The sequence below is a fragment of the Coloeus monedula genome (assembly GCF_965178545.1).
Source record: "Coloeus monedula genome assembly, chromosome: 28".
In the NCBI taxonomy this organism is placed as follows: domain Eukaryota; kingdom Metazoa; phylum Chordata; class Aves; order Passeriformes; family Corvidae; genus Coloeus; species Coloeus monedula.
The window spans coordinates 1901280-1916736 of record NC_138808.1 but is presented as its reverse complement, the minus strand read 5'-3'; the positions used below and the strand labels follow the sequence as shown (position 1 = coordinate 1916736).

Sequence of the window (15457 nt, the reverse complement as noted above, 5' to 3'; positions counted from 1 at the left end):
GTTTTAAATCCCCTCTTACATCAGATCCTTGGAACACCTGAAATTGCCTCAGATGTAACAACTTTGGGTAGCACAGGGGTTATTTTTGATTCTTGAGGGCTACAAGAGCTTTCAAAACTGGAGCCCAGCCTGTGAACCCTGTTGGATAAATCCTGTGTTCCAGGGTTTCAGAGATGCTCCAGCACAGATTTTGGAGACTTGAATTCCTGCAGCTGAGGGGGAAAGAGGGAAAGAGTGATTTGCAAAACTGGGTGGCAAATGTAGACAAAAAAAAGACAGAAATGGGGGGAAAAAGAAGGAAAAGGAGGGGAAAGGCCTTAAGTGAGTTGTCCAAGGCGGTGTGAGCAGAGGAGCAGAGCTGAGGAGGAGATGCCAACCCCATTCCTTGCCTCGTTCCCTGACCCATTTCCTGCCCCAGCAGCCTCTTTCTTTGCCCTTCCCTGGGCTCTGTTTGTTGCATCAGTGCTGGTGAAGCATCTGGAGAATGGATGAGCCACGGAATCTGCAGGACTTGGCAGGTCCGGCTCTGATCTCCCTGCGAGCCCTGACCAGCAGCCCGTGGCCCTTTAAAGCTCCGGGCAACTTTTCTTTTCCAAGTGGTTGAGTCTGAGGATTCCTCAGTTCTGATGTAACCCCGAGCAGAACCACGTGGGTTTGCACATATTTGACAAGGAAAGGGCTCCTGGAGGGGAATTCATCCATTTTTCAGAAGCTCTTTTGTAACCGCTCGCCACAGAGATCTTTTCCAGCCTGGATTTGCCCCTGGAGTCCTGCAGGGCTGGTTTGTGCCCTCAGGGATCTTTTCCAGCCAGGATTTGCCTGGTCCAGCCTGAATTTGCCCTGAAATCCTGCAGGGTTGATTTGTGCCCTCAGGGATCTTTTCCAGCCAGGATTTGCCCCCTCCAGCCAGGATTTTTGTCTGCGGCTCTGCAGGGCTGGTTTGTGCCCTCAGGGATATTTTCCAGCCTGGATTTGCCCCCCTCCAGACAGGATTTGCCTCTGTGGCTCTGCAGGGCTCATCTGTGCCCTCAGGGATCTTTTCCAGCCTGGATTTGCCCCTGGAGTCCTGCAGGGCTGGTTTGTGCCCTCAGGGATCTTTTCCAGTCAGGATTTGCCCCTGAAATCCTGCAGGGCTGGTTTGTGCCCTCGGGGATCTTTTCCAGCCTGGATTTGCACCTGGAGTCCTTCAGGTCTGATTTGTGCCCTCAGGGATCTTTTCCAGCCTAGATTTTCCCCCTCCAGCCAGGATTTGTCCCTGGGGTCCTTCAGGTCTGGTTTGTGCCCTCAGGGATCTTTTCCAGTCAGGATTTGCCCCTGAAGTCCTGCACAACTGATTTGTGCCCTCAGGGATATTTTCCAGCCTGGATTTGCCCCCCTCCAGACAGGATTTGCCTCTGTGGCTCTGCAGGGCTCATCTGTGCCCTCAGGGATCTTTTCCAGACAGGATTTGACCCTGGAGTCCTGCAGGTCTGGTTTGTGCCCTCAGGAATCTTTTCCAGCCTGGATTTGCCCCTGGGGCTCTGCAGGGCTGGTTTGTGCCCTCACAGGTATTTTCCAGCCAGGATTTGCCCCTGGAGTCCTGCAGGACTGATTTGTGCCCTCAGAGATATTTTCCAGCCTGGATTTGCCCCTGGAGTCCTGCAGGGCTGGTTTGTGCCCTCAGGGATCTTTTCCAGTCAGGATTTGCCCCTGGAGCCCTCCAGGGCTGGTTTGTGCCCTCACGTAGGTCCCACGTGTGAAATCCATTTGGCTTCCATGACTCATTTGCTGTCCCAGGTTATGGAGGAGGAGCCAGAGAAACGCTGGAGTCAGCACGTTGGAATCCCAGATTCCACATGAAATCATGGCTTTGGATGAAAACCCCAAAGCCCTTCCCTGCCAGGGCTCCCGGCTCCCTGCACCCAGAATGAGTCTGTGATTAAGGCTGGCCCTAACAAAGCTGAGCTTGGTTTATTTCCACAGGAACAGGGACTAAATTAAGGTGAAAACAGCGCTTGGAATTGAAGTGACAAAGCAGATTTGTTATAGGGCTACCTTATAAAATAAATCAGAGCTGGTTTTTTTTTTTAATGAGAAAAAAGAATCCTCTTCCAGAGGATGAATTTACACAAGGTGGAAAGGTTTGTTTCATAAAATCCCAGAAAGGTTTGCATTGGAAGAGAGCTTAAAAATCACTTCATTCCACCCCCTGCCACGGGCAGGGACACCCCCCACTATCCCAGGGTGCTCCAACCTGGCCTTGGGCACTTCCAGGGATGGGAATTCCATCCCAGTCCCTGACAGGGAAACATTTCTCCCAATATCCCATCTAACTCTGTCCTCTGGAAGTTTGAATCCATTCCCCTTGTCCTGTTTGCCTCCCCACCCTGTCCCTTCCTCAACACCTCCTCCTTTCTGCCCTGCCTGACCACAGCTGGGCTGTGATCCCACCTGGAAGCTCCACGGCCCATTTCCCTACGATCCAGCGTCATTCCCGTTCATTTTCCGCCCACAGAACATGAACATCCAGGTGGAGGACATCCGGATCCGCGCCATCCTGGCCACCTACCGCAAGCGGGTCCCTGTCACCGAGGGCTACGTGGAGGTGAAGGACGAGGGCACCTGGAAGCAGATCTGCGACAAGCACTGGACCATGAAGAATTCCCGGGTGGTCTGTGGGATGTTTGGCTTCCCGAGCGAGAGGAAATACAACACCAACGTCTACAAGTAAGGGCAGGGCTCGGTGGGAGCCACGGACACTCCTTGGAACACTCGGGGCCCTGTTCCAGTTGGAAATTGTCAGGTGGCACCGGGGACCCTGGGGTAGGAAAAGCTGCGACTGCTTCGTTCCTCCAGCCAGGATTTTCTGTCTGTGTAAATATTCAGAATGTCCTGGTTTGTGCCCTCAGGGATCTTTTCCAGCCAGGATTTCCCCCCTCCAGCCAGGATTTGTCCCCTCCAGCCAGGATTTGCCTCTGGGGCTCTGCAGGGCAGGTTTGAGCCTTCAGGGATCTTTTCCAGCCAGGATTTGTCCCTGGAGTCCTGCAGGGCTGGTTTGTACCCTCAGGGATCTTTTCCAGCCAGGGTTTGCCTGGTGCAGGCAGGGGAGCCCTTTGATCCTCACCCTTTGGATGCAGACCTTGATGAGTATCAGTGTTTGACAGGGCCTGGAGTGGGACATGGGGCAGTTGGCCCAAAAAACCTTTTTATTTTGTAATTCCAGCTTGAGGATGAACATTTCCTCCAGCAGGGGTGGTTCTGTGTGGTGGGCAGGGGAGGGATGGGACCAAAGTGCTCCCACTGTCCCAGTAAATCCATCAGCTGCGAGAAAATCATGGAATGGTTTGGGTGGGAAGGGATTTAAAGCCCATCCAGTGCCACCCCTGCCATGCCCAGGGACACCTCCCACTGTCCCAGGGTGCTCCAGCCTGGCCTTGGGCACTGCCAGGGATCCAGGGGCAGCCATAGCTGCTCTGGGAATTCCATCCCAGCCCCTCTCCACCCTCACGGGGAGGAATTCCTTCCCCATATCCCATCCAACCCTGCCCTGTAGCAGTTTAAATCCCCCCTTGTCCTGTCATTCCATAATATACACAGTCTCCAACTGCTCACCCCATCCCTGTGCAGAAATCCAGAGGCTGGATCAGTTCTGGATGTGCTGGAAGCTCCAACCAAGTCCAAGTTGGAATAAAAGGAGCCTTTCTTGTGCTCCCTTGTGCCCAGGTTCCTCCTTCCCACCCTGAGCGCAATTCCTGCCTGTGCATCCCAGATGGTGCTGGGAGAAGGATCCTCCGGGATCTCAGCGTTGCTTTTTCCCCCTTGATTTGTGGATTCCTATGAAACGAAGGAAGAAGCTGCTGATTTATAGGGAGAACGTTGCGTTTTCCAGAGCTGCAAGCGGAAAGGTTTAGGCTGCGTTTCCTGTTCCTTGGGAGCCAGGAGCTCTGGATATTTTTTTGTTGTCATTGCTTCATTTTGCTTTTTGTCACCAGCCCTCATCCCAGACCAGGCTCTTCCCACACTGTTCCCTAGGAAAAACACCCTGCAGCAGATGTAAAACAGTTCAAATGGAATTCTGTCTCATTCCTTTCCTCCTCCGTGACCTGGGGAGCAGGAAAGCATCGGCTGCTTCAGGGGAGGGCTGAACGCTCCAGGCAGGAGCTGTGGTTTTCCTGCCTGCTCCTGCTAGCCTGTGGAATTGCTATTTCTGAACATTCCCTCTGGATCAGCCTGGCCACGTTTCATTTCTTTCATTAGCAAGATCCTGACCCGTCAGAGAGGTCCTTGGCTTGGAGTAGCCCAAAGCCAGCACAGGGAAAATGTAAAATAAAGAACCCACTGGGATTCTGTCTGCAGGATTCCCAGGGAGATGAGCAGGGCCTGGACACCGGTTTGAGGAGGGTTTGCTTTCCCTCAGACCCATCCCTGAGATTCCCATCCCCTGCAGGAGCAGGGAATAAATCACCTCCAGACAGACAAAGTAGATTTTTCCTGCTTCCAGTTGTGGCCTTTCCAAGAAAAGCATTAACTGGAGCATCTGGAGCCATCTGCCTTAAATAAACGGGTGCTCGGGAGCTGTCCTGTCTCTTGGACACATGGAAAAACTGACAGAAGGTTGTTCAGCATCAACTCAGCACTGCTGAAAATCCCACTGAATTGAGCTGGAATTAGGAATGTGAAGTGTTCCCAAATCCCAGCCCAGGAGATCTCTGCTGCTGAAGAGCCTCAGTGCCCCAAGACCTCCCTCCCGTTCCTTGTTTTTGGCCTTGCTGGGCTCCGGCACCCACAAATATTTTGGAAAACACGCTGAGCATTATCCCAGGTTGGAAAAAATGGGGATGGCATTTTATTGGATGGGAGAGGCTCGTAAAGTCTTGGCAGCTGCACGGTTTTGTTTGTCAGCAGAGTTTAAAAGCCGGATTCTTCCTCGGGCCGCTTCCCTTTGTGCTATGGGCGGATGCATCACGTCCAACTGGTGTTACTGGGGTGGGAAAGCTCCCACTTGTGGGCTGGGAGTGACCTTGGATTTGTGGTCAAGGGGCTGGGCTGATGACCAGTGGCACCTTCTCGCCCAGGCCAGGGGATGCTTGTCCCACATGGTTTGTTCTGGACAGGGAAAGGCTCATCCTGGAGCTAAACCTGCTCTCCCTATGGATGTGAAACCTCAGAAAAATCCTTTCTCCTCATTCCTCAGGCTTTGCTCCCTCTAATTTGAGAATCCCCTTCTCCCAAGGGCAGATCCTGCTCCTGCTCCTGCTCCTGCTCCTGCTCCTGCTCCTGCTCCTGCTCCTGCTCCTGCTCCTGCTCCTGCTCCTGCAGGGAGAAAGGCTGGGATCAGGTTTCTGCTGGCCAAGGCTGCCCCTTCCCACATCCCCCCGATCCCTCTGCCCCCGATCCCAGCCCTGCCTGCTGAGCTCTGCTCCTGCACAATGGTGGGAGGTGAAATGATTTGCAGATGGATCTCGCTTGAAAGAAAACAACTTAGTTCATCGTTGTCCCGCTGCCAGGGGTTTATTCCTGACTGTAACCCGGCCTCTGGAGCCGACAGCGCGATTTATGTTCGGAAATGAAACAAATCTAACGTTGATTCCCTGTTCTTGTTCGCTCCTCACCGTGGGTTTTACATAGGCACTGCTCTAACTCCTCCTCCCAGTCCCTGCTCTGTCTGGGAAAGCAGAATTTAATGCTTTTTGCTGCTGGAGAGAGGAGAAATCTGGGATCAGAGAGCTGGACCTGATGCCTTTTTGAAGCCTTTGTGAGTTGACAAAGGAATGGCTGGAGGAGCTCAGCAGCTCCAGGATCAATGTCAGTCCAAACCGCAGCTCCCAGTTTAACCAGTCTGCTCACCCATTATAAACCCGCTCAGAGGTGACAGGCAGTTCAGCACTTCAGTTCTTGTAGCAGGAACCCTCCTGGTTTGTTTTTTCCCTGGAAAAGCCGGGATGTGAAGGGCTTTGGCAGGCCTGGCTTCCCTCCCTCCCTCCCTCCTCCCTGAGGCTGAAGGCAGCACCTTGTTAACTCAAGGAATTTCCCAGGGGTTGAAACCTCTGCTCACAGCCCCAAGGAGCAGCTCCCCAGCCTCTGCTCAGTGCGATTGGCGTGAATTTTCCTGAATTTTTTGTGCAATCAATTGTTTTCTGCTCCCCCAACTCATGGAATTGTGGAATATCCCGAGGGCTCCTTACCCAACCCCTCAGCCCTTCCTGCAGCCCTTGGGCTCCACCTGTGCTTTGCTCAAAGCTTTCCTGGGATGCAGATCCTGCTCTCCTCACCAGTAGAAACGGTTTGAATTCCAGCCTGACCTGGAACTGGCTGAGCTCTCCCAGCAGGAATGTTCATTCCCACCTCTGACCTGAGCAGCGTCACCCTGAGCTCCCACTGATTCCAGTTGGGCCCTTTTGTGCTAAAAATGAAACATCAGCAAAGCCCCGAGTTTCTGCCTGCAGAGATCAGCTGAATTCTGCTTTTTTCACATTGATTCAGTCTGGGGACACGAGGTGGGGCTTCATTTCTCCCCAGCCTCCCGAGGGCTGTTAATACCATCCAGATGTTAATGCCTCATGAAATTTCCAGGATGAGGTCATTGTTTGCTATTCTAAGGCATCCCCATCCCTGCTTCCCTAAGTCAGGCTGTTCCTTGTCTGCTCTGGAGCTCATGGAGCTCTCTGAACCCTCTGTGAGGGGTGAAAATGCTCCTGCAGGTGCTCCCTTCCACCCTGAGCGCAGCTGGGAAGTGGCTGCTGCTTTGTGTTGCCTCCTCCTTTGGTTTATTTCTAAAACTTGAACTCTATTCCTATTTTCCCATCCCTTTTCCCTCGATTCAGGGGTCCCTGACAGGTCTGAGGTGGGTTCTGACAGCCACTTTTCCCCACAGGACAGGCAGGGTCCTGTTGCTGCTGCCTGGGATGGATCCTGGCCCTGCTCCATCCTTTTCCAGCATCGTGGGATGCAATGGCAGCTCCCTCTCCAGCCCGGCTGGATCCATCCCCAACCTCTGCCCAGGGAGATCCGCTTCCAGCAAGGATTAGTCAGTGGCTGGGAGCCAGGAGAGGCTGGAGAAGTGCTGAGCTGAGCAGCAGAGCTCCGTGAGCAGAGGGGAGAAAAGTGTCCCCTCAAACATCTGTGACCCTGCAAAATCTGAATCCTATAGGGATCAGCTGGGAAAACCTGGACCTGCCCAGTGGAGTCCCCAAAAAACCTCCTCAGAAAGGCTCTCTGCCCCTCTGGAGCTGCTCCCCAGGCTCTCTGTGCTGCACAAACCAGAACTGCTGCTTTTTCTCCCCAAATTCCACCCGCCTCGCTGTGCCATTTATCCCAGCTAATCCCTGGATCCCGGCTCTGTGTGGCAGAGACTCCCGGAATGAGGAGCAGCACCGGGATCACACGGAGCCACGTGGAGATCCCAGCAGGACTTGGGCTCCCCTGAGCCTTCCCTGTGTTTTTAACTCCTTTCTCAGGCTGACCTGACCCATATTCCCATTCCCCCAGCTCTCAGCTCCGGTAGGATGGAGCTGGATTCCGGAATCCTTTCCCTTCCCAGTTTATCACACGTGCCCCTTCCTCCTCAGGAGTGCCTGGAGCAGCTCCAGGCAGTCTGGGAGCGAGAAGCAGGAGCTGCTGCCAACAACAAGTCAGAGGGGAACTGCTCCTGCTCTCGGAAATTGCTCTCAGGCTCACAGTTGTTAACACTGAGGCTCGGAGAGGCTTTGGATTTCTCCCAATCCCAGCTGATAGCTGCTGGTCAGCAAAAGGGGAAGTTTTTTTGGGAAGCTTTGGAAGTTTTTTTTTCTCCAGCCCACTCATCTGCACAAACCCTCTTTGTCCACTTGGAATTGGCTGATCCCTGTCCCTGCGTGGGGTGGGATCTCTGCTCCTGGGAATGTGTCATTTGCTGCAGCTGCACCTTTGGTTCCTACTCTGATTTCTCAGTTTTCGCAGGGGATTTATTTCCTCTCAAGTGGTTGGACTCAATGATCTTGGAGGTCTTTTCCAGCTGGAATAATTCCATGTTTTTAAATGTCACCTCAACAGAGTCATGGTGTGGATGAACAGATCAGCCTCCAAATAATCCTGTCCAATCCCCACTTCACCTCAGGGCGTTTTTCCTCCCAAAATTTAGCTCCATCAGTGCGCTTTTTTTTTTTTTTTTTTTTTCTGAAGGATTCCTAATTTTCCCCTTCTCCTCGATTCCTTTCAGGATGTTTGCCAGCAGAAGGAAGCAGCACTACTGGGCGTACTCCATGGACTGCACTGGGAACGAGGCTCACATTTCCAGCTGCAAACTGGGAAACCACCTGACGGGGGGCACTGGGAAGAACAGCACGTGTGACAATGGGATGCCAGCGGTCGTCAGCTGCGTCCCCGGCCGGGCCTTTGCCCCCAGCAGCCACAGCGGCTTCCGAAAGGCCTTCAGGCAGGAGGTGAGCAGGGAGCAGGCACAGCCTGGCCTGGAATGCCAAAATGGCTTGGAAAAGCCTTAAAAATCAGCTAATCCCACCCCCCGCCATGGGTAGGACACCTTCCGCCAGCGTTGTTCCATCCTGGCCCCTCACCACTCTCAAAGAGGACAATTTCTCCTGAATATCCAACCTAATCCTACTCTGATAAAAGCCTGGGAGGGAACGACTCTGGGAACAGTGGACCTTAAGCCCACCTTATCCCATCCCCTGCCATAGGGACACCTCCCACTGTCCCAGGGGCTCCAGCCTGGCCTTGGGCACTTCCAGGGATCCAGGGGCAGCCCCAGCTCCTCTGGGAATTCCATCCCAGCCCCTCCCCACCCTCCCAGGGAGGAATTCCATCCCAATATCCCATCCATCCCTGCCCTCTGGCAGTGGGAAGCCATTCCCTGTGTCCTGGCCCTCCAGGCCCTCCTGCCCAGCAGATTCCCAGAGTTCAGAGCTGTTCCTGCAGCACCCACAGAGGGATGGGAAAATGGAATTGTGGAATGGTTTGGGTGGGAAGGGATTTAAACCCATCCAGTGCCACCCCTGCCATGGGCAGGGACACCTCCCACTGTCCCAGGCTGCTCCAGCCTGGCCTTGGGCACTGCCAGGGATCCAGGGGCAGCCCCAGCTCCTCTGGGAATTCCACCCCATTCCCTCCCCACCCTCCCAGGGAAGGAATTCCTTCCCCATATCCCATCTAGCTGCCAATTAGAGCAGGAAACCTCTGGGGCTGTAACCATCCACCACCAGAATTCCCACAAGGTGCCGCAGCCACGAGGGCCCCTCTGGCATCCCCAGCACGCCCAGCTCAGCTCCCACCCGCACAGATTCCAGGCTCTTTCCTCCCTCTCCCACCTCCAAAGGGTGGGAGAGCGGCTCCCACGGCAGCTGGCAAAGCTGCGAGCGAGGAGTGACCAAATCCCGGGCTCTGGCTCCTATTGGAGCCGCTCGGGCCGAGCCAGCGGAGGCCGTGCCCGGCTGTGCTGTTCCAAAGGCACGGGAATTCTGCCGGATTGCTCTTCCCCGTGGAAATCAGCCGGCGTTTCCTCTGCCTCCGTGGCCTCGGCGAGGAAATGCCCTGAGGGAAAACACGGCGAGGTTGGAAAGCTGGGTTTGTTTAGTCTAGCGAGGTGTGAAAATCCCGGGAGGTGCAGAAGGGTTGGAAAACAAGGCTGGAGTTGGACATTCCCGGTGTCGGGGGCTAGGAAAGGACAGCTTAACATGGCAGAGGTGGGTGCCAAGGGAAATATTCCAGCTGCAGCCTCGGGATAGAGGGGGAATCTTGGGAGGTTTCTCACAGGAGGAGGTTTTGCTGTGGATTTTGTGGCTGCCCCCCAGGGCAGCTGTGCCTGGGTGGGTTTAGGGGAATCTTTGGGCTTTTTCCAGGTGCCAGCACCTCTGTGGTGGGAATAATGCAACCCCTGCCTGGATCCCAGCCTCCTGCCTTGCAGGATTTAGGCCCGGGAGGTGAAAGGTTTTGTAAATCATTGTTAATCTCCCGAGCCACACGCGCTGCCAAGTAACTCCTTAAGCCTTTGTTTAGGCTTTGGGTGTCCTTGGTGTGACCTCAGCCTGGAGAAAGTGCTCCAGGCACGCTCCCAGTCGGAAAAGTGAAGGATTTTTGGTGTTTTCACGCTTAAAACTTTGCTCCCACCGCCAAAACTCAGCTCTCAGGTGCAGCAGGAGTTGGCAGCTCCCTGCTTGGCATTGGGGGGAGGAGTAGGTGATTAACAGGTAATAATTAAATAATACAAACCCAGAAATGAGTGGAACTGGAGCTGCCACTCAGCTGGGTACTTCTGACTGCAAAAGCCGGATCTTTTATTCCACTTCTCATTCATTATTTACTATTTCTTTATTATTTACTACCATTCTTTATTAGATATTATTTATATATTATTATTGCTCAGAACCGAGCACTCAGGCAGGTTTTATGGGGCTTGAGCTCAACGTTGGTCCTGGATTAAGCCAGGAGCCTGGGCTGGAGATGTGAGCAGCAAATAAACCCTTTTAGGGCAGCCAGGGGCTGAGAGCTGGGCACTGGCAGGCTCAGGGCCATTCCCAACCCTCCTGCAAGGCTCCCAAGAGATATAAAACTGGTCTTTACCGTATTCATCCCAGGACAGGAAAAGGCTCCTAAGCCCAAGCACCTGCAGAGAACTGGGATGGGTTTTTTTATTCCCTGCCCACACGTGAGGTGTGAGAAACAAATCTGTGCTCACCAAAATCCCTGCAGAGGTTCCTGCCGTTGGAACGACGTGATGGGTGTTTTTAAGGTGTCTCAGGTGATTCTAGGAAAGGTTTTAGGCCCAGCTTTCCACAAATAACCCCCGTAAAGGATGGAGGTGCCACTCCCAGGCTGCGGTGACCCCACTCCTGCCTCTGTCTCTTCCAGCAACCCCTGGTGAGGCTGAAAGGAGGAGCCAACACCGGGGAAGGCCGGGTGGAGGTGCTGAAAAACGGGGAGTGGGGGACGGTGTGCGACGACAACTGGAACCTGGTGTCGGCCAGCGTGGTGTGCCGGGAGCTGGGCTTCGGCAGCGCCAAGGAGGCCATCACGGGAGCCAGGCTGGGCCAAGGTAAGGACCTCCACAGCTCCAGGGGCTCCTGGTGCCCTGAGTTACAGAGCATTCCGCCCTCAGAGACATCCCATAATTGAGGGCACAGCGGATTTTTGTCGGGATGTTCAGTTTGGGGATCAGGAATTTTTTCCCCTAACCTTCATAAAGTCTCTTGGGGCCAGACTGGAATTATGTGACTTAAAAAGATTCCCTGAAAAAAAGTCTGGGGATGATGAGTTTGACCTTTTGCTCAGGCAGCTGTTCCAGTAATTAATTGTTAATTATCTCATCTGCTGCTCTGAAATTCCCTTTGAGCCCTCTAGAACCACACCATGGAGTAATGCATTACTAGAAGGTTCCTGGCAAAAAACGAGTCCTGGAGCCAGACTTCAAATGCTCCAATTTAAGACCAGGACAGTAATTTAGCTCATTATAAACAGAAGGGCATTTGAGCAGCTCAGAGCCAGGTTTGGGTTTGGATTTCCTGTCTTTGGGAGTTGGTTTAAATTCCAAAATGTGGTCAGTGGTGAGTCAAAGGCGAGCTGAAACCACCTGGTGATTCCCACACCTTGTTCCCATGGTGGAGACCCAAAAAAAAAATGACACCAAACCCTCGTTGTGGGAATAACCCCAAAAAATGCCACCAAACCCTCGTTGTGGGAATAACCCCAAAAAATTACACCAAACCTTCGTTGTGGGAATAACCCCCAAAAATGACACCAAACCCTTGTTGTGAGAATAACCCCCAAAAAAATGCCACCAAACCCTCGTTGTGGGAATAACCCAAAAAATGACACCAAACCCTCGTTGTGGGAATAACCCAAAAAATGACACCAAATCCTCATTGTGAGAATAACCCCAAAAAACTGACACCAAATCCTTGTTGTGAGGATAAAGGAATGGGAGAAATTTTGAGAATGAAGGAATGGGGGAAATTTTGAGAATGAAGGAATGGGGGAAATTTTGAGACTGAAGGAAGGGGGGAAATTTTGAGAATGAAGGAAAGGGGGAAATTCCTTCCAGTTGGAGAAGGGGAGGGAAGGAAAAAACACGTGGGTGTCCCAAGTCTGGGAAGCTCTAAAACATGACCTGTCCGCTGGATTTGCCAAAAACCCTCTTGTGGTGGGATGGAATCTGCTGATGTGTGGAACGGGGTGGAGGAACCAGCTCCATCATCCTGGGGTGGGGGGAAGTGGCTGCCACGTGCAGGAGCAGAACGTGGAACACGCTGTTCCTGCCACATCCCACAGCCTGGAATCTCCCCCCACGCGCTTCCCTTTCTTTTAACGCTCACAATCCATCGGTGCTCCCTGTCAGGAGCATCCCTTGGGATGGGGGACGTCCCCCCGGCAGCCAGAGCGTCACGTTTTGGTTGGAAAAGGAGCTTTTGTTGGCCCTGGATGTGCAGGGAGCTCTCCAAGCTCTCAAGGCCGTGTCCCTGTTTGCACTTTTGTTTGGTTCCAGCTGCATCCCGGGGAATTTGGGTGTTCTGAGGCTGCTTTGTAGGATCAGCCTCACCGTGGGTGCAAAGGGGTTGAATTGCACAGGGTAAATCAGCTCCCAGTGCTTTAACTGGGAGTCCCAGTTAGGGCAGAGGGGGAGAGCAGAGCCTTCCACAGAGCTTGGGCTGGGGGAGGAGGGTTTATCCCACCTTTATTAATTGGCAACAATTAATTAACAACAGATTAAACAACTCATTCTTATTCCCGCAAGAGGGGAGACACTGAGCCCAGAGCTCATGGATGTGCTGATGTCCTGCAAGGGAGAGCATGGAATTCAACTCCAGGGAGTAGGTGAAGGCAAGTGTTGGATGGACAGGCCAAATCCTGGTGGTTTTAAGTGCGATGGCATGGGAGGAAGTTCAGTTTTCCTCACATTTCATCCCATTTTGGCTCCATTTCAGTGCCCCCATTGCCATAATTTCCCCAAGAAGAGCAGCGCTGCCAGGGTTCTGTGGCTCACTGAACTTGTCCTTTGTCATCTTTGTCATCCTCGTCATCCCACTGGAATGACTTTGCCAGGCTGGGAATGTCGGCCTGGATCCCTCCTGTATTCCTGGAACTTCCCCCTCCAGCTCCGGTCAAGGCACTCCTCCCTCTCAGCCCCTCGGTGGCTGCAGAATGACCAGGAAGTGCTGCCAGCTCCAGATGGGAACCACAAACAGGATTGTAATGAGAGAGAGGCAGGACAAAAACGGGACGAGATTCCCATTCCCCAGCAGCCTCCCCTGGGAATGTCCTCCCACCCTGCCCACATGTGGCGTGAGGGGTGGACACAGGGCTGCCCAAGGTGCCCAAACCTCACAGACTGTGGGTGAAATGGAGCCCAGCACATTCACATCTCCACCTTGGTTGTTCTTTCCCAGCACTTTTGGCAGTTCCCTTCCATGTTTTTCTGATGGAAATTCCGATTTTCTGCTGCCGCTCATCCTGGGAGGACCCAAATTATTCCATTTCTGTCCCAGCACCTCGAGCCCCTTCTCTGCAGTTGTTCACTGCTGTTTCCCTCAGTGCTGGAAGCCACGGCCTGCCCCAGATTTCTTTTCCTGACCCCTCATCCCTCCCCGTGGGTGTTTTATTCCCAGCCAATGTGCCGATGTCCCGGTTAAATGTCAGGCCTTGAGCGGGAACAGATCCCAGCACAAAGACCCAGCCAAAAGGTCACCAAATTGGTGAATTCCTACAGCTGAAGTTTGTAAATGATGGAACAGTGGAAATTTGGCTTTTCCTGGGATTCCTGCAAGCTGGAGTCACAGGGAATACTGGAAAGAATTTAACGGTGGAATTATTAACCATAACCTCACGGCTTTTTGTTTTATTTTTACAAGAAATCAGCGGATTTTTTCCAAGTTCTGAATGCTGGAGGTCACTGTGGTGTTAACAACCTGCTGGGGGTGTTCCCTCACCACCCAAAAGGACTTTTTTTCCCTGTTTTCCCCAAGGAATGGGTCCCATCCACCTGAACGAGATCGACTGCACGGGCTTTGAGAAGTCGGTCACGGACTGCAAGTTCAACACCGAGTCCCAGGGCTGCAACCACGAGGAAGATGCTGCTGTGAGGTGCAACGTGCCAGCCATGGGCTTCCAGAACCAGGTGAGGAGCTGAGGGATCCAGGTGTGAGGGAATTTCGGGCAGGAATCGGGCAGGAATAGTTTCACCCAAGCCATGAGTATTTGGTTTAGGTTTTCCCTAAAAAAGGAGGGAAAATGAGGATGATGCTCCCTTTTTGTGCTGAGTTTTGAGCTCCTCTGGACGTGCCAGAGGTTTATAAATGAGGAAGGCCAGGTTGGATGGGGCTTGGAGCAGCCTGGGAGAGTGGAAGGTGACCCTGCCCACGGCAGGGGGTGGAATTAAATGATTTTTAACCCAATTGTCAACCTTTTCCAACCCAGCCATTCCATGATTCTGTGCTGGCTGCGCGAACCAGACACAGACTCCTCTGAATGCTCCTTCCAAGGGTCTAAAGGAGCAGGGAAGGGAAGCTTTCCCAGGGAATGTTATTCCTGCAGCTGGTCCAACCCACTTTGAGCTGCTGGGCTTGGCTGGACCATCCCCTGCCAAAGTGAGAGAAGAACTGAACTCCCTGAGCTCAAGCCCTGAGGAGACTCCGATTCCTGCACGGTTTTCCAGTGCCTTTCCCGGGACATGGTGCTGCCCAACCCGAGTGCCCTGAGTCCTGTTCCCTAGGGATGGGTTGGGAATGTGTTCATGCAGTCTTGTCAGAATTCCTTTTTGCCAGCCAGAATTCCCTCCGGCGGGGGAAAACCCTCACCAGGATTTCTCCAGCTCTGTGCTAAAGGGGGACCTCTCCTCTCCTCTCCTCTCCTCTCCTCTCCTCTCCTCTCCTCTCCTCTCCTCTCCTCTCCTCTCCTCTCCTCTCCTCTCCTCTCCTCTCCTCTCCTCTCCTCTCCTCTCCTCTCCTCTCCTCTCCTCTCCTCTCCTCTCCTCTCCTCTCCTCTCCTCTCCTCTCCTCTCCTCTCCTCTCCTCTCCTCTCCTCTCCTCTCCTCTCCTCTCCTCTCCTCTCCTCTCCTCTCCTCTCCTCTCCTCTCCTCTCCTCTCCTCTCCCCTACTCCCATCTCCTCTCCTCTCCCCTACTCCCATCTCCTCTCCTCTCCCCTACTCCCATCTCCTGGATCCCTCCTGCATTCCTGGAACTTCCAGCCGTCACTTCCAGCTGAGGATATTCAATGATTCCAAACTCCCTACATTATTGAGGAACAAAACCTTCTCCCCCACCCGCTGCCCTTTCCTTTGGGGCTTTCCCGTGGATTTACGGGTTCTGTGTCCTGCAGCTTCGCCTGAGCGGGGGCCGCAACCCCTACGAGGGCCGTGTGGAGGTGCTGGCCGAGCGCAACGGCACCCTGAGGTGGGGCACGGTCTGCAGCCACAACTGGGGCACCGTGGAGGCCATGGTGGTGTGCCGGCAGCTGGGGCTGGGCTTTGCCAGCCACGCCTTCCAGGTGAGCCCC

At 53.5% G+C, this 15457-nt stretch overlaps 1 protein-coding gene across 1 annotated transcript in view; it reads left to right on the top strand.

Moving 5' to 3' along the window:
• The window catches only part of LOXL2 (lysyl oxidase like 2), a gene marked incomplete at both ends in the record, with an annotated part of 42401 nt that overhangs the window by 13902 nt on the left and 13042 nt on the right, over nucleotides 1–15457 (top strand). The window contains 5 exons of the mRNA XM_082298288.1: nucleotides 2495–2706; nucleotides 8177–8399; nucleotides 10822–11005; nucleotides 13929–14080; nucleotides 15281–15448. Coding sequence (XP_082154414.1) covers nucleotides 2495–2706; nucleotides 8177–8399; nucleotides 10822–11005; nucleotides 13929–14080; nucleotides 15281–15448 — 939 coding nt within the window. The remainder of the gene's footprint in view (nucleotides 1–2494; nucleotides 2707–8176; nucleotides 8400–10821; nucleotides 11006–13928; nucleotides 14081–15280; nucleotides 15449–15457) is intronic.